Below are 25,156 nucleotides of genomic sequence, written 5' to 3'. Positions count from 1 at the left end.
AATACACTATAAAGTCATATTCTGTTTTCAAAACTCCAGAAGCAGTTTTTTCTTGAATCATCATCTCCACTGAGGAAAATATAGATGAAGTAGTAAAAGGTTTTTTAAATCGACAGAAATATCATTTGCGGCGAATGAATAGAATCTCACAATGAAAGCTTAAGCAAAGAAAGTTACTTCTACCCATTCTTTTAACTTCTTTAATGAGAGTACAAATCAAAACAAAGGACAAACCTTGCTGGCAGCATCACGAAGTTTCTCCTCAGTACTTTCCAAAGCTGATGTGATATATACTTCTCTAACAAGTTGTAATTTAGTTTCTTGCAAATGTTTTTGAGTGGTTTCAAGTTTCTGTGTCTTATGTTGCAGGTCAGATTTACACTGGTCAAGTTCATTTCTATTATCCATAAACAACTCTGTAACCTAAATATAATACATTAAATATTTTTTAAGAATTAAAAAATGCTGACCCAGTTAGTAAGATACCTGGTTCTTTCATAATATAATATTAAAAGAATGAAACAAGCTTATTTCCATGCAAAAGTTATAACAAGTTACCAGGCACGTTAACACATTTTATTTGGTATCTGGTTTCTTGTAAGCTTATTCAAAACTTTGAGATTAGATAACAGATCTGGGCTGGCCAGTTAGCTCAGTTCATTAGGGCGTGGTGCTGATAACACCAGGACTTGATCCCTGTACTGGCCAGCTGCTAATCAGTCAATCAATAACAGGTCTGGTGTAGTTAATTCTTCAGGTTCTTCCCAATACTCTCAATGGAACTTGTACTTTTATTTTTATTTCTTTATTTTTCTGTGGGGGGCGGCTGGCCAGTATGGGATCCGAACCCTTGACCTTGGTGTTATGACACTGGCTCTAAACAACTGACCTAACCAGCCAGCCCCTCCAACATTCGCAATGGTTTTGAATATAAAGGTGTTAATATGAGGGTGGTATTGAAGGGTCAAGTCTCGCGCCTAACTTAGTTATTACTTTTATTTAACATCCAGTCTCTCCAAATATCTGTATTCCTTCATCTGACAAACATGTTAACAAAAATGCCTCAGCATTCACTATTTTGTAGCTTTAATAAAATCGCACAATTCAGTTAATTTCTTGTAATATTACTTTAATCGAAGTGTCAAAATAGACAGCTGGCCTGTATTGGCCAGCTGCAAAAAAAAAAAAAAAAAAGGACAGCTTTTCCATTATCATTGATGATAGTAAAATTATGATACAACAAGGGTCAGCAAGAAAAAATCATAAAGAAAGAAAAAATACCAGATGTTTCACACTCTAAATTTTTCTTTTAATATTTCTTTTCACATAACATTCAATATTGTTTTGAATGCTTACCCTACTTAGCTCCTCTTCAAGGGCACCAATTTTTTCAATCAATTCTACAATCTGTTCCTCTTGAACAGTTAATTTTCCATTCATGGCTCTAAAATAAAGTTTAATATGAATGAGTTTAACAGTTAATATTTCTTTCGACTCCCATAAAGTTTATTCTAACACAATTGGGGCAGTTATACAAACTTATCTCCACCATCTATCCCCATAATGATAATGATGCCTAAGTGCCAATAAACAAGAAGTGCAAATTGCAAAGAAGAAATGTGTATTCCTTATCTCTGTTTTATAAATGGAATATTTTTCTTTTAACCTCCATTCTAAAACTGAGAATCCTTACCTATGAGTGGAAAAGCATGTAAGTGTATCAAATTTGAGAAGCTAAAAAACTAACAGAGGACTATAACTCACTTAAAGTAGAGATGGAAGGATACAACCTATGTGTCTGTAATCAAGGCTATGGACTAGAAATATGCGTCACAGAATGCTAGAAAGACTTGGGACTTGAAGGTATCAGGTTTCACAGGAGAAGGGGTGAAATAAGGAGCTAAAAACTGGAGGACTAAATTAAAGTACGTATATAGAGCAATTATGCCCTGTGTATACATGCACACCCCCTCAAACATAAATACCACTGTCACACCACCACATAAACCCTCATGAGATCAAAAGATTATTCTCTACAGCAGACTTTCTCAGCCTCAGCAGTACTGACATTTTGGATCAGATACTTCTTTGAGTCTTTGTTGGCATATGCTGTGCATTCTAGGATGTTTAATAGCATCCCTGGCCTCTACCCACTAGATGCCAGTAGCACTCCCCCCACCCCCAGTCATGACAATCAAAAAATGTTTCTGAACACTGCCAAATGTCCTCTGGGGGGCAAAACTGCCCACCCACCCGCCACTGACAGCCACTGGTTGGTCCACAGAAATTGCACTGGAACTTCCAGCTTCACTTTCACTAGACACAATGGAGGGTGGGAGAAAGGCTTAGGGGCTGGAAACACACATTCAAGTAAGAATCTCGATACTGAATGGTGGGACCCTCGGCCCCCCACACCCACTCTAAGAATATCAGCAGCCAGAACAATCTCCAAGCAGAAAACTGTGCACATCTTCTCGGCAAAGACTAAAGGCCTTGCCCAAAAGGGAAAATCCAACAAGGGATGACATTTGATAGAAGACGAGACTTAACACTGAGGCCACCACTTTTCCACCCTACTGTAAACCCACAGTTCCACAAAGCTCACCCATGTAACAAAGCTTCTAATCCATTTTCATTGCCAGCCAAAAATCATAAGACATTTGAGAAAAATAAACACAAGTGACAATACCACACAAATGGGGAAAAAAGGATTTCAAAGGAAAGAAAGACAGAGAAAAGAAAATTTCAATAACATTAATTTTTCTGAGATAAGGAATGTATCTATAAAAAAAACAGGATGCTATATTTTTAAAAAGGAGGGGCAGGGAAGACAGAGAACAAGTGCTGTCAGAAACTAAAAATTTGACAGCAGAAATAAAATGCAACAGGAGTTTTAGAAGATAAAGTCAAAGAAGAAGTAAAAACAGCCTAAAGTCAGAGCAACACTTTTCTTAAGCCCAAAGCCCATCAGACCCACTTTAATGAGTCTCCCTGATTTCTTGAGCATTAACAAGTTTAAGAAGTGAGTACCTCATCTTTTGATCCTCTAGTTCCTTCACAACTACAAACAAGTTTCTGTTCAACATTATACTTAAATGACAAAGATTCTTCTGTGAATGCAAATTCCCTCCACATATTAGCTAGAAATATTGTTGATTGAAGGAAAAGGTAGAACTGAGGTGTAAGAGGACAGTTAATTGCAACAGTCTTTTGATTTAAATACATTAGTTCTTTACTGGAAACGGGTCTTTTATATAAAATGGGATATTTAAAATGCTTTTCTTATATTGAATGTCAATGGGTAATGCAACATTGTTACTGTATGGATGTTTTTGATATAGTTTTAAAATGTCCATTAAGCTTGAGGTAAATAAAGCATTACCCTGTTTCAAATGTTAGCTATAGCTTTTGTGATCCATCTGTGACTTACAGTGTAATGATTCCAAAAACTTTTTCCAGAAAGAACTTTATTTCAGATTATGCCTCATGTCTACTACAGAACAAATACTATCTTTTCAATCATGGGAATGACAAATGAAAACTAAAGTTACTTCTTAAGCTAAAAAGCATCAAAAAGATGAAAACCAATAAAGTACATCATTTCTAAAGATTGCAGCCAGGATTGAGTGCCTTGTCAGCTATTTTTTACTTCTACGGCACAAACAAAATCTTCAGTCATGGTAAACTGTTATCATGGATGAACTTCAAGTATTTTATAAATCCTATAAAATTGTTTCCAAAAAGCAAAACATCAAAGATAGTTATCACAAGATAAAATTAGACAGTCTACAAAGTCCCATGTTTGACTACTAATAGCAAATCAAAGAGCAAAACCACTTGCAGTAGATATTCATTGGTTGCCTATTAAGCACCTATTCCCAGCACTCAAATTTCCTTTAGGAAATGACCATCCTCTTACTATGCAGCAGCCAACCTGTTTGAGTGGGACTAACCCCATTCCCAGAACCAGGGATGAAGCCTGACTGGCTCAAGACAATCAGGTAAATCTCAACTCCCTTGCCAGTTATTGGTTCATATATGGACACAATTCAGGTCTAACTTATCGATAAGTAATGTTCCCCCGATAAGTAAAGGACAGGCAGCTTCAAATCTGCTGTAGACATGAATAACATGTAGCTGCTATGCTGCTGACCATCACTTTTGATGAAAAGACAGCCCTAGGAGAAAGCCACCAATCAAGACAGCAGTGGAAAGAGACAGAAACTGAACCCTCGAGTTACTGGATTAAATAACCTTGAAGCTCACTCTGTCTCTGGACTTTCCACACTTATGAGCCAGCCAATAAATGCCCTTGCTATTTTAAGACAGTTTAAGTTGGGTTTTCTAGCAACCAAGAGTATTCTGTTACCAAACTTAAAACATAAAAAGTGTTTATTGAATAAAAGTTAAAGTACAAAAAATATAAAAGAGGTAGAAATAGGAACATCTGCAAAATGAAACAAATTGAAAAATATAATGAATCACTGTAGTGTTTACTATGAAGAATATCTGAAAACCACAGAGAAACAGAAAAAAATAAAAATATCAATTTTAAGAATTAAGTACAAAAAGTGAAAAACTACAAAATAAAGCAAAGACCAAAAAAAAAAAAAAAAAAAGAATTAAGTGCAAATTTACAAAAGAATTTTTTGTAAATTTCTTGCCAAGAACCAAACAAAACTAAAGTCACATAGAAAGAATAAAGGAAGAATTATCATTTAATAACTTGTGATACTCGTATAATATAAATTTGAGTATATGTAAAGTTAGAATAGGAACCAGGAAAATACAGCATATTATAACAATTGAAAATTATATGGAAAAAACTGAGTTTATTAAATTTTTATATACTATTAGAGTGATCATGTAATGTGACATCTATAAAAAAGTTCAGTAAAATATTATACTAAAATATTTTTGGTTATTATTAATTAGATCTAAATAAATATCTTTCATCATTATTAATTTTTTAAAAATGCTCTGTGAAAGTCATCCTCCCTAATATCATTAAGGATAAATACAATCAAGAATTTTCAAGTTATAATCCTTAGCATCCATCCCATTTGCCTTCATGCCCATGTATTCTGTTGTTATTATTGTTTTTATATAATGTGCTTCAGTAGAAGCTTTACTTTGTTTTATTTTCTTCTTTTAATTTATCAATATACAATGTAGTTGATTTTCGTGTTCCTTTACCGATTCTTCTTCCCCCCCCCCTCCCCCTGCATCAACATCATATCTGTTCACTTGTCTTAACAAGTTCAAGGAATTGTTGTGATTGTTGTGTCTTCTTCCCCTCCCCCCATTCTTTGTATATTTATTTATTTATTTATTTTTAGCCCATCATCAGATGAGTGGATACGGAAAATGTGGTATATCTACACAATTGAATACTACTCTGCTATAAACAAAAGTAAAATACTACCATTCACAGCAACATGGATGGACTTAGAAAAAATTATATTAAGTGAAATAAGTCAGGCACAGAAAGAGAAATACCACATGTTCTCACTTATTTGTAGACACTTTACTTTGAACTTCTCCAGGGCTTTAAAATTAGCTAATCTTAGTGGTTGCCAGGGGTTAGGGATCATTAGGAGAGGAAGTGAGTGTGACTGACTATAAAGGGATAGTGGGAAAGATCCTTGTGATGATAAGATAGTTCTGTACAGATTGCAGTAGTGGTTACACAAATCCACACATGTGATAAAATGGCATAGAACTATACACACATGTTGTACCAATGTCAATTTCCCAGTTCTGATGTTGTACTATAGTTACATAAGAAGTAGCTATTGTGGAAAATGGGGTGAAGAATACATGGAACCTCTCTGTACTCTTCTTGCAACTTCATGTGAATCTATAATTATTTAAAATAAAAAGTTGGATAAAAGATTTTCTAAAAAGTGTTTGATAACTACTTGTTAATGTCAAAACAAAAAGAAGCATTGATAGGCAGTAGATATAAAGATTTCACTTACTACTACATAAATAAATTTTACTTCAAACAGCCTGTAATCAGAAAATGCTTATTCATGGAAATTAATTCCATAGTCAAGGACTTACCTAAAATTTTCTTCAGAAAGGTACACTCCATTTTTCTCACGGGCTGAAGCCAGATCTCGTTTCAGACGCTCTATCTCTTCCGTATACTCCTATATAAGAGAAATGTTATAGGTGTCAATTTAGTACTTTTTTTCTTTCAGTTTGGGGAGGATGTACAATAAATAAAACATAAAGTTAGCCTTTTTATGTTTCTTAAAACATAAAGTATAATAAAAAGTTGTAATCATACTTTTTAATCAATATTAATTTGTTTACAAAGTTTTTCAATAGCTTTCAAAGCTCCTTTAAATGCACTCATTATAAAAATATGGACTTCTCAAGAAAAAACACAACCTCCAGTATCTAGGTGGGTAGCATTTCACACTAAGAGAAACCAGGATTCCTTTAAAAAGTGTTTGATTCTAGAACTGGAACATCTTTCAAACAAGACAGGAAGGAAGCTGACAAAGCCTACCAAGCCAGTAAAAAGGACTCAAGAACCCACTGGAAGAGGTACCTACCAGCCAAAGATGAGACAATTTGAACATTAGTAAGGATAACTACAAATATATTAAATCCATGAGATTATAATGACACTAAAAAAGCTAGGGAAACAATTCATTATTCTCAAAACTGGCAAAAAAAAAAAAAAAAAAAAAAAAAAAATCAAGCAAGCATTTGTCCTGTCTTTCTTATAAGAACTATACCTCTCCATAGCTGAAAATTCCTTTTTATAGAGAAAGTCTAGCAACCTTAAAGAACGAATGGATCAAGTCACTGCAATTGCTCACAAAAAGACAAAGAAGCAGCTATTATATGCTTCGTAATGAAAGAACACACTACCACTTACGAATTAGTCTTGACAAAAATAAACAAGATAAAACCTGAATCTAATCAAGACTCAACTACCAATTTACAGAAAATGCCAAGAACAGAAGAACATGTCAAAATATACTACAGGAAAACTCTATAGGACAAATAACACAGGTATTTCCACAAATAAATTGTAAGGGGAAAAAATGGTGAACAAAGATTCCATTTTATTGAGACCTAAAGATACACCAAAAAATTGCAAAGGGTGAATCCTATTTGGATCCTAAAACAAACTGTTAATAAAAATATGACACTGAGACAATTGAAATTTTAAACAGTGGCTGAATATTTTATTAAAGAATTACTGTTAAATATTTTTAGACTTAATAATAGCACTAGGATTCAAAAAATTCAAGTGTCTAAATAACATGAGTGCTTATAAAAGAGCCTGTTATTTTAAAAATAACAAAATACAGGATAATTGTAGATTTTCTCAGGTCCTGGCAATTTTGAGACCCTTTATAAAGAAAGAGGTGTTCTCATGTAAACTTCCTTTTAAACTGTTTACCCAATTTCAAGAGTTATTCTATAGCTACAGTAATTAAAACTGGGTACTACTGGTGGGGGGGACAGACGAATAAATCAATGGAACAGAAGAAAGGGACCAGAAAATGGGCCCACACAAAAATGCCCAAATGATTTTTCAAAATGGTGCAGAGTCAATTCAATGGAGAAAATATAGACTTTTCAACAAAATGAGAAAAGAGATGCTCAGTTTCCCAGAGTCTAGCTCTCAGACCACTCTCTAGAAGAGACTTACTGTTGCATATTGCACCTATTTTGAGCACACCAGGGAAGACAGAGACTGCAGGAGGCAAACTAGATCAATTTCAGTGGCCAAGCATGTGCAATAAAAAGGAGTTTGGCCTTGAATGACCCTCCACTGGAGGCCCTAAAGAGCATCAAGTATATTTTAATATACTTTAATACTCCATGATCTGCTGGAATTTGACCACTGCGCAGGTGCCAAAAGAAATAGAGCACGCACAGGACTAAGAGTTACATAACCGGGAACCATTCCTTTAGTTGAATACTCATAGATAGCACGAATATGTATAGATAGCCAACTATAAAAGGTAGCATCCAGGACAAAAGCAGAGCTGCTGCTCACTCTCGAGCCAGCCCACACTCTGCCTATGAAGCATGTATTCTTTACTCACTCTTTACATTAAACTTGCTTTCGCTTTCTACTTTGACTCTGCTCTTGAATTCTTTCCTGTGGTAGTGTCAAGAACCTGGTAGGGAACAGGGTTGAGGTCAGGTATCCAACCTATCCAGACCCTCTCCTCCAGTAACAAAAGGATGCTAGAATAATCAGACATCCTGTAGATTAAAAAATGTAACTTGACCTAAGTCTTACACCTTATACAAAAAAATCAACTCAAAACAGATCATGGGCTAAAATATAAAATGTACAAATACAAAGCTTTCCAAACAAATATGAGACAATCTTCAGGATCTAGATCTAGGCAAACAGTTCTTAGACTTGACATTGAAAGCACAATCTGGAAAAAGAAAAATTGATAAACTGGATGACACTGAAATTAAAAACCTTTGCTTTGAAAAATCCCATGTGAAGAGGATGAGAAAACAAACTACAGACTGGGAGAAATATTTGCAAACCTCAAATATGTGCAAACCTTTGTGTGCAGCAAAGGACTAGTATCTAAAATATATTTAGAATTTTCAAACCACAAGAATAAAAATAGAAAAAAATAATAATCCCATTAGAAAATGGGCCTAAAGACATGAACAGAAATTTCACCAAAGAGGATATACAAATATCAAATAGGCACATGAAAAGATGTTCAATATCATTAGCCATTAGAGAAATGCAAGTTTTTTTTTTGTTGTTTTTTTTTTTAAAAGATGACCGGTAAGGGGATCTCAACCCTTGACTTGGTGTTGTCAGCACCATGCTCTCCGCAGTGAGCAACCTGCCATCCCTATATAGGGATCCGAATCCGTGGCCTTGGTGTCATCAGCACCGCACTCTCCCGAGTGAGCCACGGGCCGGCCCTAGAGAAATGCAAGTTAAAACCACAAAGAGATCTGTCACATCTATCAGAATGGCTAAGATAAAAAATAGCTACAACCCCAAATGCTGGTGAGGATGTGGAGAAACTAGATTACTCATATGATGCTAATGGGAATGTATAATGGTACAGTCACTCTGGAAAAACAGTTTGGCAGTTCCTTAAAAAACTAAACATTCAATTACCATAGAACCCAGCAATTGTATTCTTGAGCAATTATCCCAAAGAAATGAAAATTTATGTTTACACAAATACCTGTAAATGAATGCTAATAGCAGTTTAATTTGTAATAGCAAAAAACTGAAATCAGCCCATATGTCATTCAACAGGTAAATGATTACACAAATCATATGTATGATATATACTTACCATGGAATACTGCTCAGGACTAAAAAAGGAAAAATCTATTCATACACTCAACTTGGGTAAATCTCCACAAATTATGCTGAGTTAAAAAAAGCAATCCCCCAAATTTATATACTATATGAGTCTATTCAATAATGTTTTTGCAATGACAAATTTCTATAAACACAGGACAGATTAGTGGGTACCAGGGAGTAAAAAGGAAGTGGTTATTAGTGGATTGTTATTAATGTCAATAGCTTTGTAGTGATATATTATAGCTTGACAAAATGTATGAAGGATACCTCTGTATTATTTCTTGCAACTGCATGTGAATCTACAGTTATCTCAATAAAAACTTTAATTTTTTTAAAAAAGTCACCAAAAAAGATAAGCCAGACTGGGAGGAAATATTTGCAAATCTTACCTCATAAAACACCTTACAACTTAATAACAACACAAACAACCCAATTAAAAATTAGGCAAAGTATTTGAACAGACATTTCACCAAAAAAGACATATAAATGGAAAGTAAGCATGTGAAAAGATGCTCAACATCATTAATCATTAGAGAAATGCTAATTAAAACCATACTGAGGTACCACTTTACACCTATTAGAATGACTAAAATTAAAAAGACAGACCATAACAAGTGCTGCAAAGGATGTGGAGAAACTGCCACCCTCATACACTGCTGGAGAAAATGTAAAGTGGTACGGCCACTTTGGAAGTTTCTTAAAGAGGTAAGCATAAACTCACTATACAGCCCAGAAATTAAATCCCTAGGGATCTGGCCAAGAGAAAACATATCAACACAAAGATTCGCACAGAAATGTTCATAGCAGCATTGTTAGAAATGATCCAAATGTCCATTAACTGGTGAATCCATAAACAAAATATGGTATCATCCATATAATGGAATACTATTCATTAATAAAAAGAAATGGACTACTGATACATGTTGTAAAATAAATGGAATCTCAAATGTTATGCCAAGTGAAAGAAGCCAGATGCAAAAGAACAAATAATGGATGAAGTCATTTATAGGAAATGCCCAGAAAAGGCAAATCTATAAACAAAAAGCAGATCAGTGGCCACTTGATTGCAAAGGAGCAAAGAACTTTATAGTGATAAAAATTTTCTGAAAATAGAGGTAACTGCACAACTCCGTAAACGTACTAAAAATGATTGTATTATATGCTGCTTACAGTAAGTGAGTGTCACGGTATGTAAATTATAACTCAAAGATGCAAATAAATAAATTTTGTAAATGTAAATAAATGAAAATTTTCCTAAGGGTGTCAACTCAGTAAAGTCAACATATTAGCATTAGAAAAAACATTTCCCACCAAGGTCAAGGGTTCAGATCCTTGTACCCGGCCAGCCATCAAAGAAAAAAAAAAAAAAACATTTTAACCTAGAAGATATTTAGTTAAAATCACAAGATAAAAAACCTACCACAGGCAATTTAACAAATCTTGTTTAATGATTATCTGTTTAAGTTCCTTATTTTCACATTTGTCAAACAAGATTACGTTACTCCAGAAAAATTCACAATTACCTTAATAAGAGCTTTTTTGGTGAGTTTCTGATTAACTTCAGGCTTATTCAATATGTTCTTTGCTCTATGAGCATATTCCAATGTACTCAGAGTTTCCTGTCATGAAAAGAAAAGTAAATTACTGAAAATATTTAAGAATAATGTAGTTCTGTTATCTAAAATATGTTATATAACCTGCAAGTAATAATTTATGGTTCTATCTAATCTAAAAATCTAGTCATTAAGACTACTATAACCGACCTCTAAAAAGGAGGATGTTCTTTTTTTCTTTCTCTTCAATTTTCAGGGTCTTTACCTTCATAATAATTCAATCCAATAATTTTTTCCTTTACACTAGTCTTAAACTCAGTGAATTCCACCAACTCATGAATAAATAAAACATCCTGTATCCATACAATGGAAAATTATTCACCCATAGAGAGGAAGGAAAAAGATAATTTTTTCAGTGGTGTCCTCCATAGGCAATGTACAGATTCTCTTATACTATACTATAGTATAGAATGAATGAAGCCAGTAAATGAATTTTTAAAGTACGTGATAGCTAAATAAGAATTACATCTGCACTTGCAGCTTCCTTTCAGAGGGCTTACCTCAAGATTGAGAGACGCAGGAGAAATTGTTGCAATTATAGATGTTCTTGTACGCCCCCCAAGAGAATCCTGGAGGATTCTAGTTAGCTTAGATTCTCGGTAAGGAACATGAGGTGTTCTTTCTACAAGAGCAGTAATAACCCTTCCCAGAGTCAACAGAGATTGATTAATATTTCCAGCTTCCCGAGCTCTCTTGTCAACAGCTCCAGAACGGCCAATGTTTTCACTTCCTGCAAGATCAACCTTTAATTTTAAAAATAAAAATAAAAAGTCAATCTATTGGATTTGGATTCAAAGGCATTCACTCTCATATTATACATAATGTATTAAATAGCCAGCAAAATAATTTTTCTATAATTAACAAATTTCTTCTCCCACTACAAAGCTCATAACGCAGTGACTACAAAAATATTTTCTAGATGTACAAAATTTTGAGTTGCTCTAGGAGGTGGTCAAAAATCAAACTGGTATTAAGGTGGACACTTACCAAGTTCAACTTCCCAATTTTAACAAGCTCTTCTCCATCAATTGTAGTTTCTTTCATATGTATTGTAATAGAGAAAACTGAGTGGGAACGACTAGAAAACAAGATCAAGTTGCCCAGTCATTAGAATGTAAAACATTATTTGTTTCCTATAAAATACTGAACACAGAGAAGGAAGATCTAAATCTAGTGTACGGAAAGATAATATCAGATAGGAGATACCAATAAGATATTGCAAAGCTGATCAGTTAGCTCAGTTGTTTAGAGCAAGGTGTTAATAACACCACAGTCAAGGGTTTGGGGTCCCCATAACCAGACAGATGCCAAAAAAAAAAAATTATGGAAAATGCTTAAGTTTCTGCTTCCTCATACCTGCTGCCTCCACGGGAGACTCCAATAAGAAACTATCTGAAAATACCTTAAAAGACCTAGGAACTAGATAGAATCCTCAGGTATCTCTGAAAGGTGGGTATGGGGTTTGGTCGGGACAGTTGCCTGGTGTGTCTGAGGGGAAAGCCTGCAAACTTCCTATTCATAAGAATGACTCAGAATATGTCATTATCACAATTCAAACAGCACCAGGAAAACCATCAGATTACTCCTCCTCCACGTCAACTGTTGTGTACATTTCTCTGCTTTGAAAATGTCATCAGAAATAGGTAACTCCTCCCCTTGAACAGCAGAAATAGTAAATAGCATGAAACTGAAACACTGCAAGAAAATCACTACTAGACTATAAGTGTCCAAAAGTCTACCTTATGCTAAATACTGACATTCAGCTTTTATGTGAAGGAAACAAAAATTATATAGATGACCAAAGACATCTTTCCTTTCTGTATCAAAGGCATTTGATGAACATCATTATGTTTGTTAATGCCACTGATAGCTAGAGAACACAGTAATTTAAAATTTTCTTCTTTGTACTTTTCATGTTACTCTAAAGAATTTTATAAGTATCATTCTAATAAAAGTTATTTAAATTATTTTAAATCAAAGAAAAGGGGGAGAAGATGGTAATTTGAAATTTGTACTTTTCATGTTACTCTAAAAAATTTTATAACTTATCAATTTAATAAAAATTATTTAAATTATTTAAAATCAGAGAAACTAATTTAATAAAAATTACTAAAATCTTGTTTATAATGTACAAGAAAAACATTATAAACATAAACTATAGATATGAATTATAATATATATTCATGTTTTTCTACTATTATCTATGCATTCCTAATCCAGGACTATGGAATTAACAGAATTAAGCATAGAAGTCAACTCTGATTTGAGAAATTAATTTTTCCTTCTCTTTATCACATACATCATAAAAAGTCATCTGGAATTCTTAAGTTATACTAATTTATGGAACAGAAATTTTATATTTCAGTGAAAGGTATTTAGAGAAAAGATATTTGTCCCTTTCTCCCCATGAAAGCCAGTACTAGTGACCAATGTCTCCCTACATTAAAATGAAGTCATTTTAAAATGTAGATTCGTGGCCATCACATCTTGGGCATGAGTGGTGATAGTCAGCTTTGTACCCCATGAATATTCACAACCAATAAATAAAATAAAATGCACATTTGACTTTCTTCCTTTTTTTTTTTAAGGATCTGAACCTGTGGCATGACACTCTCCTGAGTGAGCCACGGGCTGGCCCCAGATTTGACTTTCTACTAATCCTACTCAAATCAAAGGTTTTTAGACTATGCTCTAATATAAGTAGGGGCTCTGCAAAAGTGCCTCAAGGGCCACCTTCAGAGGCTAAGGAGGTAAGCTTCTGAGCATCCCATCCCAAAATCAACTACAGCAGCCACATTTTAATCTGGGTTCCCATATATGATTTCATTTGAAAAAAAAGAATTCTTCTGCTTAAAAAAGGTTTAATACTTCTGCTCTAATTCAACTTGTCTCTGTTCTCCTTTCAACATTCTTCCAATACTGATCCCCTTCCTATAAATCTCAAGCCAATTACCAAGGCCCCCATACCTTGACCCAGCCCAATGTGACTTCCCCCATGTTTCAAATTCTTCTTAAAAAGAAAATGGGGCTAGTGAGGAGACTATGGCTTTCTTACCTAGAGTATGCATTCATCAATGTTGCTGCAGTTGTCCTTTTTGCTGCCCCCTTTTCCAGAATTTGATAGACTTCATCCTTGTTATGCACTGTAATTTCTTCTAAACCTTTGATTATCACTCCTCTCTGAACAAATAGCAAAAGAACATCTGTTAGATTTGTCTAGAAAAAAAAGGATACTGAATTCTCAAGCCTCACTCATTAAAATCTGGAGACATTTCATTCTCAAAGACTGAGTTACCTTGTTACGGGGATCATCAAACATCTGCAGTCTCTCAGAAACATCAGAAGATGGATTAAGGAGATCAAAAAGTTCTTCATTATAAATTTCCAACAGAGACACTTTGACTGAAAATTCAGTACCATTATCAGTAAGCTTCTCAAAAATTTGATGAAGGGTACGTGGAATTATACCAGCTAAGGGGTCCTGAAATTATAATATTAATAAGGATTAAAATAAAGGAAGAATGTTGTTTACTATGGCAATTTAAACACAAGGGCCTCTTTACAGCATATTTAAACATAAATATGCACAAGCAAGTTGAGGGGGGAAAAAAAACTAACCTAATATTAGAGAAGTCAAGTCATTTGCAATAGTCTATTCAACAGTATTCTTCATACCTTCTACCAATCTGTCATACTATGACAGATATCTTCATGCCTGAGCATTACACAGAAACCAAATGAACCAAGCTATTTTAAAAAGCCAAGTTTAAAGGCCAGCCCCGTGGCTCACTCAGGAGAGTGCAGCGCTGGTAGCGCTGAGGCCATGGGTTTGGATCCTATATAGGGATGACCGGTGCGCTCACTGGCTGAGCGTGGTGCAGACAACACCGTGCTGAGGGTTGCAATCCCCTTACTGGTCAGGGAAAAAAAAAAAAAGCCAAGTTTAATAATCCTGCCCAACTTTCCTCATGAAAACATAATACCACCATTTTAATCAGAAAAATGGCCCATCTAAGAGTATATTCCCTAGTTCTGATATAAAACCGGGATGTTTCTCAAATATCCATGTACCCTTAATAAAATTGTTACAATCTATAAATTTTGATTCTAATGCTTTAAGCTTAGGCCACATCTCCTGTGGTTACAATTCCATAACTATATTATCCATATTAAAGTAAGTTAATGATTCAACTATGTAACCACTAGAAAAAGGGGATCAACCTAAATATCAATAATTTAGAAAATTAACTTAGTTATTAAATTCATTTAAATTTAAACACATTTGATGGAAATCCTTGTGAAATGCCCTATGTGCATTATAATATTAAACAATACAATGATCTTACTTTCTTCAACATTCAAGATCATCATTAATAAAGTACCATACTACCCCTTGCTATGCTAACCTCTTGAAACTCATTTCCTGACTACAAAGCCCTCCCCTTCAAGCCTTTCTCATACTCCAACTTTTCCACAATATTCTGCTCCAACTATTCTGTACCAAACTACCCCCTCTTTTATCACTTAACTGTGCAATATGTATTGGTCCTCTCTCTCATGAGACCATGTGTTTTTTAAACAGGAGTCATATCACATACTTTAATTTTACTATAGCAGTAGTTTATCTAAATTTCATGTTTGACAGGGGTACTCTGATCTTCTCTATTTCATGACAGAAGCCTTCAGCCAAGTTTTATTCAGTTAAATTTCAGCCACATTAGAGATAAAAGTATGTTATAAACAATACAAGGGGCTGGCCAGTTAGCTCAGTTGGTTAGAGCACAGCCTTTTAAAACCAAGGTCACAGGTTCAGATCCCCAGACTGGACTCCCACACCCTGCAACAAAACCCCAAAAAACAATACAGACCTCTTCCCAGGTATACTCTTCATTAGGTGACCTTTCACCTTCCATTGTAAAGGTTTTTCCAGTGCCAGTTTGGCCATATCTGTTAAGATTAACAAAAGTGTTAAATCAAAACCAAATACATGGGCCGAGCCCGTGGCGCACTCGGGAGAGTGCAGCACTGGGAGCGCAGCGACGCTCCCGCCGCGGGTTCGGATCCTATGTAGGAATGGCCGGTGCAGTCACTGGCTGAGTGCCGGTCATGAAAAAGACAAAAAAAAAAAAAAAAAAAAAAAAAAAACCAAATACATGCATCTACACTTTTTCATCAACTTGAAATATACTGTTTTACTTACGCAAAGATAGTGCAATTATAGCCCATCATAACTTCATCCAGAATTGGACAAACAACACTTCGGTAAACATCAATTTGTTTAGTAGATGCTCCAAAAACCTAGGAAAAAAAAATTTCTTAAAGAAAGAAAACTCAAAATCACTCATTTTATAATTTTGTTTTTAGTATATTAACTCATTCAGCCCACTAGAAACCATCTGACAACTTGAAGAGACAACTGAAATTTGTACGTGTACACCATTTTCCTGGGGAAACAAGTAATTAGGATTACTTTACATTAGTGGATAAACAAGAAGTTGCACCATTTTAAGAAAGTAAGTACCATATCAAAAGTGTATGTTTTCCTTGCGCTCTTGTCGGCCAGTCCTCCAGTTCGTACACTAACTTCTTTTCGTACATGATCACATTCTACTATTGAATGGGCGTTAGCTTTCCGCTCTGCCAAATTAAAAGGTCTATAAAAAGAAATACACAAAGTTATTCAAGAACTCTTAATTATCAGGTTATCAATGACATTTTCATTAACTACATTAGTTAAGAAAAATGTGTATGAAGCTTTTTTTTTTTTTTTTTTTTTTTTTTTTTTTTTTTTTTAAAGATGACCGGTAAGGTGATCTTAACCCTTGGCTTGGTGTCATCAGCACCAGGCTCAGCCAGTGAGCGAACCGGCCATCCCTATATAAGGATCCGAACCCATGGCCTTGGTGTTATCACCACCACACTCTCCCGAGTGAGCCATGGGCTGGCCCAAGTATTAAGTTCTGACTACACTGTTGGTGGTGGGGATTAAATGGGGACTAAATGATACTGCTAAAGCAGATAGAAGAATAATAAGGGTCTCAATTCCCCAAAATAAAATTATGTATTTTTTTATTTTCAAAGATGTGTAAACATTATAATTCTGACAGTTTCTTAGAGTAGGTGGTTACAGAATTTAACTTGTAAAAAATGCCAGACTTATTTTTCAGAATTGAATTTTCACTATTCTTAAAATCTGATCAAGTTAGGTCATGATGTAGTAGAAAGAACATGTCAAATTTGTATTCAAAATACTAACCTGCCAGTGGGTACCTGGCACAAAATAAAAACTAGCTAAAAATAATGACTAATGTGTTGAGCACTTACTATGTTCCAGGTACTCACTGTTCCAAGTGCTCTACATGTACTAACTCACTTTGTCCTCACAACACTGTGAGGTTGGTAATATTACTAGCCCCATTTTTCAGAAGGCCCTCGCAGACTGGATGACGAGTCTCCATTCTACTGAAATACCTGAGGAGGTATTTAGCTTAAAAGATTTCTTCCTCAGGAAGTCCTTCCCATTGCAGGCCTCCTCTACCTGCCCCAAGTCCACATTAAATTTTTGGCTTATGTTCTTATAGCACGCTTTATATATACCATTTCTAAACACCACCTCTCATAATCATTTGTTTTAAGTCACTGTTTCCCACTAGACCTCAGATTTCTAGGGAAAGAAATCTTCTTTAGTGTACTGTTTCCCCAGTGCCCAGTACCATTCTTAGCACACGGTAGGTACTCAAATATTTGTTAAACTACATTGCTTAATATATGTCATCCTGCTCAGTTGGTAAGAGTGCGGTATTATAACACCAAGGTCAAGGGTTCAGATCCCATTACCGGCCAGCCACAAAAAAATAAATTAAAAAAAATAAAACGTCATCCTAAGAGGAATGGCGGGAAAACTCAAAAGAACCACAGTCCATAGAGTAGCATCCACAGATATTCATATATTTAATACACATCTTGGCAAAAGGAAGTGACATGGTTCATTTTTCCCACTGACTATCACATATATTGGAAGGAAGTGCCAAATAGGAAATTATCTTCCCCTCATCACTAGACAAACCAAGTTGCTATTTATTTAAAAAGGATACCTCAACCTCCCCTGGCCTGCCTCACTCCCTAGCATATTTTTGAGTGGCCAGAAGACCAAATAAATATATGATCTCAGGAAACTTAATAACTCCCAGGTAGTATCTGGTAATGCTGTCATTTGCCAATTGTACTAAAAACTACACACGGCATAACATTCACATGCAGTAATTATACAACAAAACAAAGTCAGAACCAACTTATACTGAGGTAGGCCAAGAGTATCAAGTGGAGTGAATTGCTCTCATGTGTCTAAAGCTTTTCCAATTAATCTGTTATTCCTGGCATCCTTTAACTAATGTCTTGCCTGGATGTGAGATTAAATTACCAAATGAATACCATTCAAGTTGTCAGGACTGAGTTGTAAGAAATTCATACAGATCACACATTACTAAAAGTTATCAAAACTCCCAGAGGAGTTTTAGGGACTATCTGTACTACAAGAACAGTACTGCCAAGCCACTATTTTCCTATTCAGACATCTTTAACTAATTAGAAATTGCAAAGTTTCTGCTGATCTAAACCATCAATTTCTTGGCCTCACTACAGTTACATAAAAATTCAAACAACCAAAATGGTGAAGGAAGGGAGATTGAGGATTTTTTTTAAGTCTTGTCCTAAAGAGAAGTGTTAAATTCAATTGATTCCACAAATATTCATCAAGTATTTATTATGTGACAGATAATTTTCTAGACACTGGGGATATAGCAGTGAACAAAACAAAGTTAAAAAAAAAAACAGTTCCTGTTCTCAGGGAGCTTTTAATCTAGCTGGGGGGGGGGGGTGCAGAAATTATCAAACAAATAAATATATCAGGTACTAATACATTAGAAATGAAAATAAATAAAATGTCCATCATCAGATGAGTGGATACGGAAAATGTGGTACATCTACACAATGGAATACTACTCAGCTATAAAAACGAATGAAATACTGCCATTTGCAACAACATGGATGGACCTTGAGAGAATTATATTAAGTGAAACAAGTCAGGCACAGAAAGAGAAATACCACATGTTCTCACTTATTGGTGGGAGCTAAAAATTAATATATAAATTCACACACACACACACACACACACACACACAAACCGGGGGGGGGGGGGAGAAGATATAACAACCACAATTACTTGAAGTTGATATGACAAGCAAACAGAAAGGACATTGTTGGGGGGGGGAGGGAGGAGGGAGGGAGGTTTCGGTGATGGGGAGCAATAATCAGCCACAATGTATATCGACAAAATAAAATTTTTAAAAAAAGAAATGAAAATAAATAAAGTAGATGAAGGGTGATAGGAAGTGATGATGGGGGAAGATAGGTGGTTGCTATTTTAGGATGGTCAGGAATGCTTCCCTAATGAAGGCAACATTTAAGCAGAATTTTAAAAGTGAGGTGTTCAGCCATGTAGATATTTTGGTGGAAAAGCCTTCCAGGCAGAGGGAACAAAAATTGCAAAGGCCCTGAGGTAAAAGCATGGTAGATACATTTTTTAAATGTGTGTGTTTAAAAAGACAAGATCAATGAAGAAATCATAAGGGAAATTAGGAAATACTTAGAGATGAATGAAAACAAAAACACAACATATCAAAACTTATGGGATATAGCAAAAGCAGTGCTAAGGGGGAAATTTATAGCTATAAATGCTTACATTAAAAAACAAGATAGAGGGGCTGGCTGGTTAGCTAAGTTGGTTAGAGTGTGGTGCTGATAACACCAAGGCCCAGGGTTTGATTCCTGGACCAGCAAGCTACCAAAACAAAACAACAACAATAAAAACAAGACAGAGAAATCAACACCCTAACTTTACAAAGTAAGGAACTAAAAAAAGAAGAACTAAACCCAAAGCCAGCAAAAGGAAGGAGATAATAAAGATTAAAGCAGAGATAACAGAGAAAAGAAAAACAATAGAAAAAAAAATCAATAAAAATAAAAGTCAGTTCTTTGAAAAGATTGGCAAAATTGACAAGCCTTCAGCTAGATAGAATAAGAAAAAAAGAGAGGACTCAAATTACTAAAGTTAGAAATAAAAGTGAGGGCATTATTATTTATTCTAAATAACATTGAAATAAAAAAGAAATAAAAAGATTGTAAGAGTACTATGAAAAATTGTACACCAACAAATTGGGTAACCTAGCTGAACAAATTCCTGGAAACACAAATACCTACCAAGACTTAATCACAATGAAATAGAAAATTTGAATAGATTTATAACTAGCAAGAAGACTGAATCTAAAACCTCCCAACAAGAAAAACCCTGGACCTGATGGTTTTACTGGTGAATTGTACCAAATATTTGAAGAAAAACTAGTGTCAATTCTTTTCAAACCTTTTCCAAAAAAATTGAAGAAACATTTCTTAATAATTCTGTGAAACTAATATTACCCTAACACAAAAGCCAAAGACACCACAAGAAAACTGCAGATCACTATCCCTTATAAACAATGATGCAAAAACCCTCTACAAAATACTAGCAAACTGAAGTCAGTAGTATATTAAAAGGATTATACACCATGACCAAGTGGGATTTATTCCTAGACCACAAGAATTGTTCAACAAACAGAAATTGATCAATGTAATACACCACATTAACAGAATAAAGAGAAAAAACCTGCAGGATCATGTCAATTGATGCAAAAGAAAGTATTTGACAAAATTCAAAACACTTCATGATAAAAATGCTCAGCAAACTAAGAACAGAAGGAAACTACCTGAACATAATAAAAGCCACATATGAAAAACCCACAGCAAATACCATACTTAATGATCAAAGACTGAAAACTTTTCATCTAAGAACAGGAGCAAGGCAAGGATGTCTGCTTTTGCCATATTGAACATAGTACTAGAAGTTCTAGCCAGAACAATTAGTCAAGAAAAAGGAAAAAAGAGCATCCAAGTAAAATGATCTTTGTTGACAGATAATATCATATATATAGAAAACCCTAAAGATTCCACAAAAAAAACTGTTAGAATAAATGAGTTCAGCAAAATAGCAGGATACAAAGTCAATATGCGAAAATCAATTGAATTTCTGTACACTAACAATGAACAATCTGAAAAGGAGATAATAAAAAAAAAATTACAAAAAACCCACAATTCTATTTAAAATAGCATCCGGGCTGGCAGATTAGTTCACTTGAGAGAGCTGATAACACCAAGGTCAAGGGTTCAGAACCTTGTACCAGCCAGCTACCAAAAAAATAAAAATAAGTAAATAAAATAAGATAGCATCAAAAAGAATGAAATATTTAGGAATTAATTTAACCAAGGAGGTAAAAGACTTGTAAAATGAAAACCACAAAATATTGCTGAAAGAAATTAAAGATGACATAAATAAATGGAAACACATCTTGTGGTCATGAGCTAGAAGACTTAATATTGTTAAGACATCAGTACTACCCAAAGTGATCTACAGATTCAATGTAATCCATATTAAAATCACAATGACATGTTTTGCAGAAATAGAAAAACCCATCTGAAAATGCATATGGAATCTCCAGGGACTCCAAATAGCCAAAACAATCTTGAAAAAGGAGAACAAAGCTGGATAACTCACAACTTCCTGATTTCAAAACTTACTACAAAGCCACAGTAATCAAAACCATGTGGTATGGCACAAAGACAGACATATAGACCAAGGGAGTAGAATACAGAGCCCAAAAATAAACCTTCTCATATAGTGGAAAATGATTTTTGACAAGGTTGCCAAGACCATTCAATGGGGAAAGGACAGTCTTTTCAACAAACGGTGCTGGGAAAACCGGATATCCACAAGCAAAAGAATGAAGTTGGACCCTTACTTAACATTTTACCAAAAAATAAACTCAAAATGGATCAGACTTAAATGTAAGACCTAACACAGTAAAACTATTACAAGAAAACACAGGGTAAAATCTTCAACAATGAATTCTTCGATATGACACCAAAGACACAGGCAAAAACAGAAAAATTGGACTTCAGAAAAATTTTTAAATGTTGTGCATCAAATGTTGTGTATCAACAGAGTAAAAATGCAACCCACAGAATGGAGAAAAAAAATTGTGCAGATCAAATATCTAAGAAGGGATTGATATCCAGAATATACAGAGAACTCAACTACAACAAAATTGATCCAATTAAAAAATGGGCCAAGGACTTAAACAGACATTTTTCCAAAGAATATATACAAATGGCCAATAAACACATGAAAAGATGCTCAACATCAGTAATTATTAGGGATATGCAAATCATAACTACAACGAAATACCACCTCATACTATCAAAAAAAAAAAAGAAAAAAGGAAAAAACATGTGTTGGGAAGAATGTAGAGAAATTGGAACACTTGCACACTGTTGTCAGGGATGTAAAATGGTACAGCCACTGTGGAAAATAGTATGTCAGTTCCTCAAAAAATTAAAAATAGAATGATCACATGATCCAGCAATTACACTTCTGTATACACAAAAGAAAACGGGGTCTCGAAGAGATATTTTTACATCCATGTTCACAGCAGCATTATTTACAATAGCTAAAATGTGGAAGCAAACCAAGTGTCAGTAGACAGGCAGATGAATGGATAAGCAAAATGTGGTATATACATACAATGGAATACTACTCAGCCTTAAAAAGGAAGGAAATTCTGACATACACTACATTATGGATGAACCTTGAGGACACTATGCTAAGAGAAATAAGCCAGTCACAAAAAGATAAATACTGTATTATGATTCCACTTACAAGAAGTACTTAAAGTAGTCAAACTCATAGACAGACCGTAGAATGGTGGTTGTCAGGAATTGAGGGGATAGGGAGAATGGGGAGTTATTGTTTAATTAATATAGAGCTTCAGTTTGTCAAGATGAAAGGAGTTAAGGAGATGGATGGTGGTGATGATTGCAGAATAATATGAATGTACTTATTTTTATTTCTATTTTTTATTTTTTTTTTGAAAAAGATAACTGGTAAGGGGATCTTAACCCTTGACTTGGTGTTGTCAGCACCACGCTCTCCCAAGTGAGCCAAGGGCCGGCCCCTGAACATATTTAATACTTTTTAACTGTACACTTAAAAATGGTTAAGGTGGTAAGTTTTATATTAGATGTATTGGAACACAATTTTAAAAATCAGGAAAAAATGGGGGGAGGGTAGTTAGGAGGATCAGAAACATAGACAGTAGCTAGATCATGTCGGCATCTATAAACTTCTACCTGTGGGTCACACAGATCTCACCCCTGCCCTGCCAAAGATCTAAGAATGATTTTTACACTTTTAAAGGATTGTTCAAGAAGAAAAAAAAAATCAGAGAAAAATATGTGACAGCACACAGCTGGTTAGAGCACAACCTTGTATAACACTAAGATCATTAAAAAAAAATTATTTATAGGGGCTCTTTACCCCTGAGGGCCTCAATACTCAAATATTTACTAAAGTTTAATGACAGACTCACCAGGAAAGCTATTGGAAGAAAAAAGGTCAGAAAAGAAAATCTGAAAAGAAAAAAAAAACTGTATACTAAAATTATTGTAAATACGAGACACAACTGAAGCACTTTTCATTGATGATAAAGCAAAAGAAATCTCTTCTAAGGCAAGGCTTGAAATGTTTGAGGATAATAAACATCAACTGCAAGATAACGAACTGTGGACAGAGGAAGACACATAGGCAGGGGTACACAGGGGGCCCCAAGTATAAAGATTGTTTTGTTTCTTAATCTGGGTGATGGATACACAAATGTTTGTTACATTGTTCTTTATAACTTTTTATAAATCTGAAATATTTTGTAACTAACAATAAAAAAAGGAATCAAAGAAAATAAAACACACAGAAAAGGTAATATTACTTGGCTTTATTAAACAATCAAAATAACCTTAAAATTTGCATTTTGGAGGCCGGCCCGTGGCTCACTCGGGAGAGTGTGGTGCTGATAATACCAAGGCCACGGGTTCGGATCCCTGTGTAGGGATGGCCGGTTGGCTCAATGGCTGAGCGTGGTGCTGACAACACCAAGTCAGGGGTTGAGATCCCCTTATCGGTCATCTTTAAAAATAAAATAAAATAAAATAAATTTTTTAAATTAAAAAATAAAAATTTGCATTTTTTATATTCGTTCATTTCTTTTTTTAACCTTCTAAGTAAGTAACTATTAACAGAAGCCCCAGAGTGCAACTGGTAAGTGTCATTGGCTAGACTTAGGTTACCACCAGATTTCCTCTCTGGCACCTAGTTTAGAAACCTAGTCATCATCTTTGATATCTATAATTCAAGTTACCAGAACTGAGTAAACAATAACCAAAGAAAGTTTGTTGATACAGGTTTAATCTTAGAATTTTAATTTTAGAATACTTTTGAATCTACAGAACAGCAACCAAAACTGACACACGAAATATACATACACCAGTTAACTGTGAAGAGCCTCTAAAAAGTTGAATAAATCAATCTGTGATTAAGCAGCAGTTTCTACAACAAACAAGTTCTCCTTCTAACTCATTTTAAAATTGCAAAGATACTTGGAAACTAGTCAGTGGAGAGTTGAACACCCCTACACACCCTCTCAAACTGGAAAAATCTGTGTCTTTCGGTCTATGAACAAAGGGAAGACCAGGTTGCCTCACAAACAGATAACTACACTAGCTTGTCTTGATCTTTTAAAAACATAAACTCACTTTATAACTTAATTTTTAGTGTTTAAATACTGTTTACTTGTTCAGTAGGGATGAAGAAAATACTGTATCTAGAATAAAAAGAAAACAGGTGACTGATTACTGCTAATCCCAAGGTAAGTGCTAAACCATCTGCACAGTATTTATGCTGCCTTATTTCCAAAATGACAAACTGCATAAAATAGCATATAAAAGTGACGCCTAAATCTTTACCGACATTTTAAAATTAAGAACACACTTCTCAGAAAAGAATGATGATCAAATTCTCCTCCTAAATAGCAGTTTAATACAGACATCATACTTTCTCCTGAAAAACGGACACTATTTTATTCCTCACAGCAACCTGGTGTCTGTGATTTTATCGAACAAGGGGAACCAAGAAACCGGTTTGGTACCCTCAGGAAATGCAAATAAAATCCCTCTCCCCGGACCGCGCAGGAGGAAGCCCAGCAGCAAAGCCCCGCGCTGCGAACCCTGCTAG

The 25,156-nt window shown here is 34.8% G+C and overlaps 1 protein-coding gene across 1 annotated transcript in view; it reads right to left on the bottom strand.

Annotated features, from left to right (window-relative positions):
* KIF11 (kinesin family member 11) overlaps positions 1-25,156 on the bottom strand; it is a 44,484-nt gene that overhangs the window by 19,240 nt on the left and 88 nt on the right. Inside the window, exons 2-12 of the mRNA XM_063103455.1 lie at positions 16,469-16,601; positions 16,148-16,245; positions 15,816-15,894; positions 14,243-14,428; positions 14,003-14,127; positions 11,935-12,025; positions 11,448-11,690; positions 10,858-10,953; positions 6,067-6,155; positions 1,357-1,444; positions 235-423 (exon numbers count right to left, since the gene is read on the bottom strand). Coding sequence (XP_062959525.1) covers positions 235-423; positions 1,357-1,444; positions 6,067-6,155; positions 10,858-10,953; positions 11,448-11,690; positions 11,935-12,025; positions 14,003-14,127; positions 14,243-14,428; positions 15,816-15,894; positions 16,148-16,245; positions 16,469-16,601 — 1,417 coding nt within the window. The remainder of the gene's footprint in view (positions 1-234; positions 424-1,356; positions 1,445-6,066; positions 6,156-10,857; positions 10,954-11,447; positions 11,691-11,934; positions 12,026-14,002; positions 14,128-14,242; positions 14,429-15,815; positions 15,895-16,147; positions 16,246-16,468; positions 16,602-25,156) is intronic.

Source organism: Cynocephalus volans, chromosome 7, assembly GCF_027409185.1.
Source record: "Cynocephalus volans isolate mCynVol1 chromosome 7, mCynVol1.pri, whole genome shotgun sequence".
NCBI classification, from domain to species: Eukaryota; Metazoa; Chordata; class Mammalia; order Dermoptera; family Cynocephalidae; genus Cynocephalus; species Cynocephalus volans.
The sequence above is the reverse complement of the archived record's forward strand: the minus strand, read 5'-3'. Positions and strand labels throughout refer to the sequence as shown.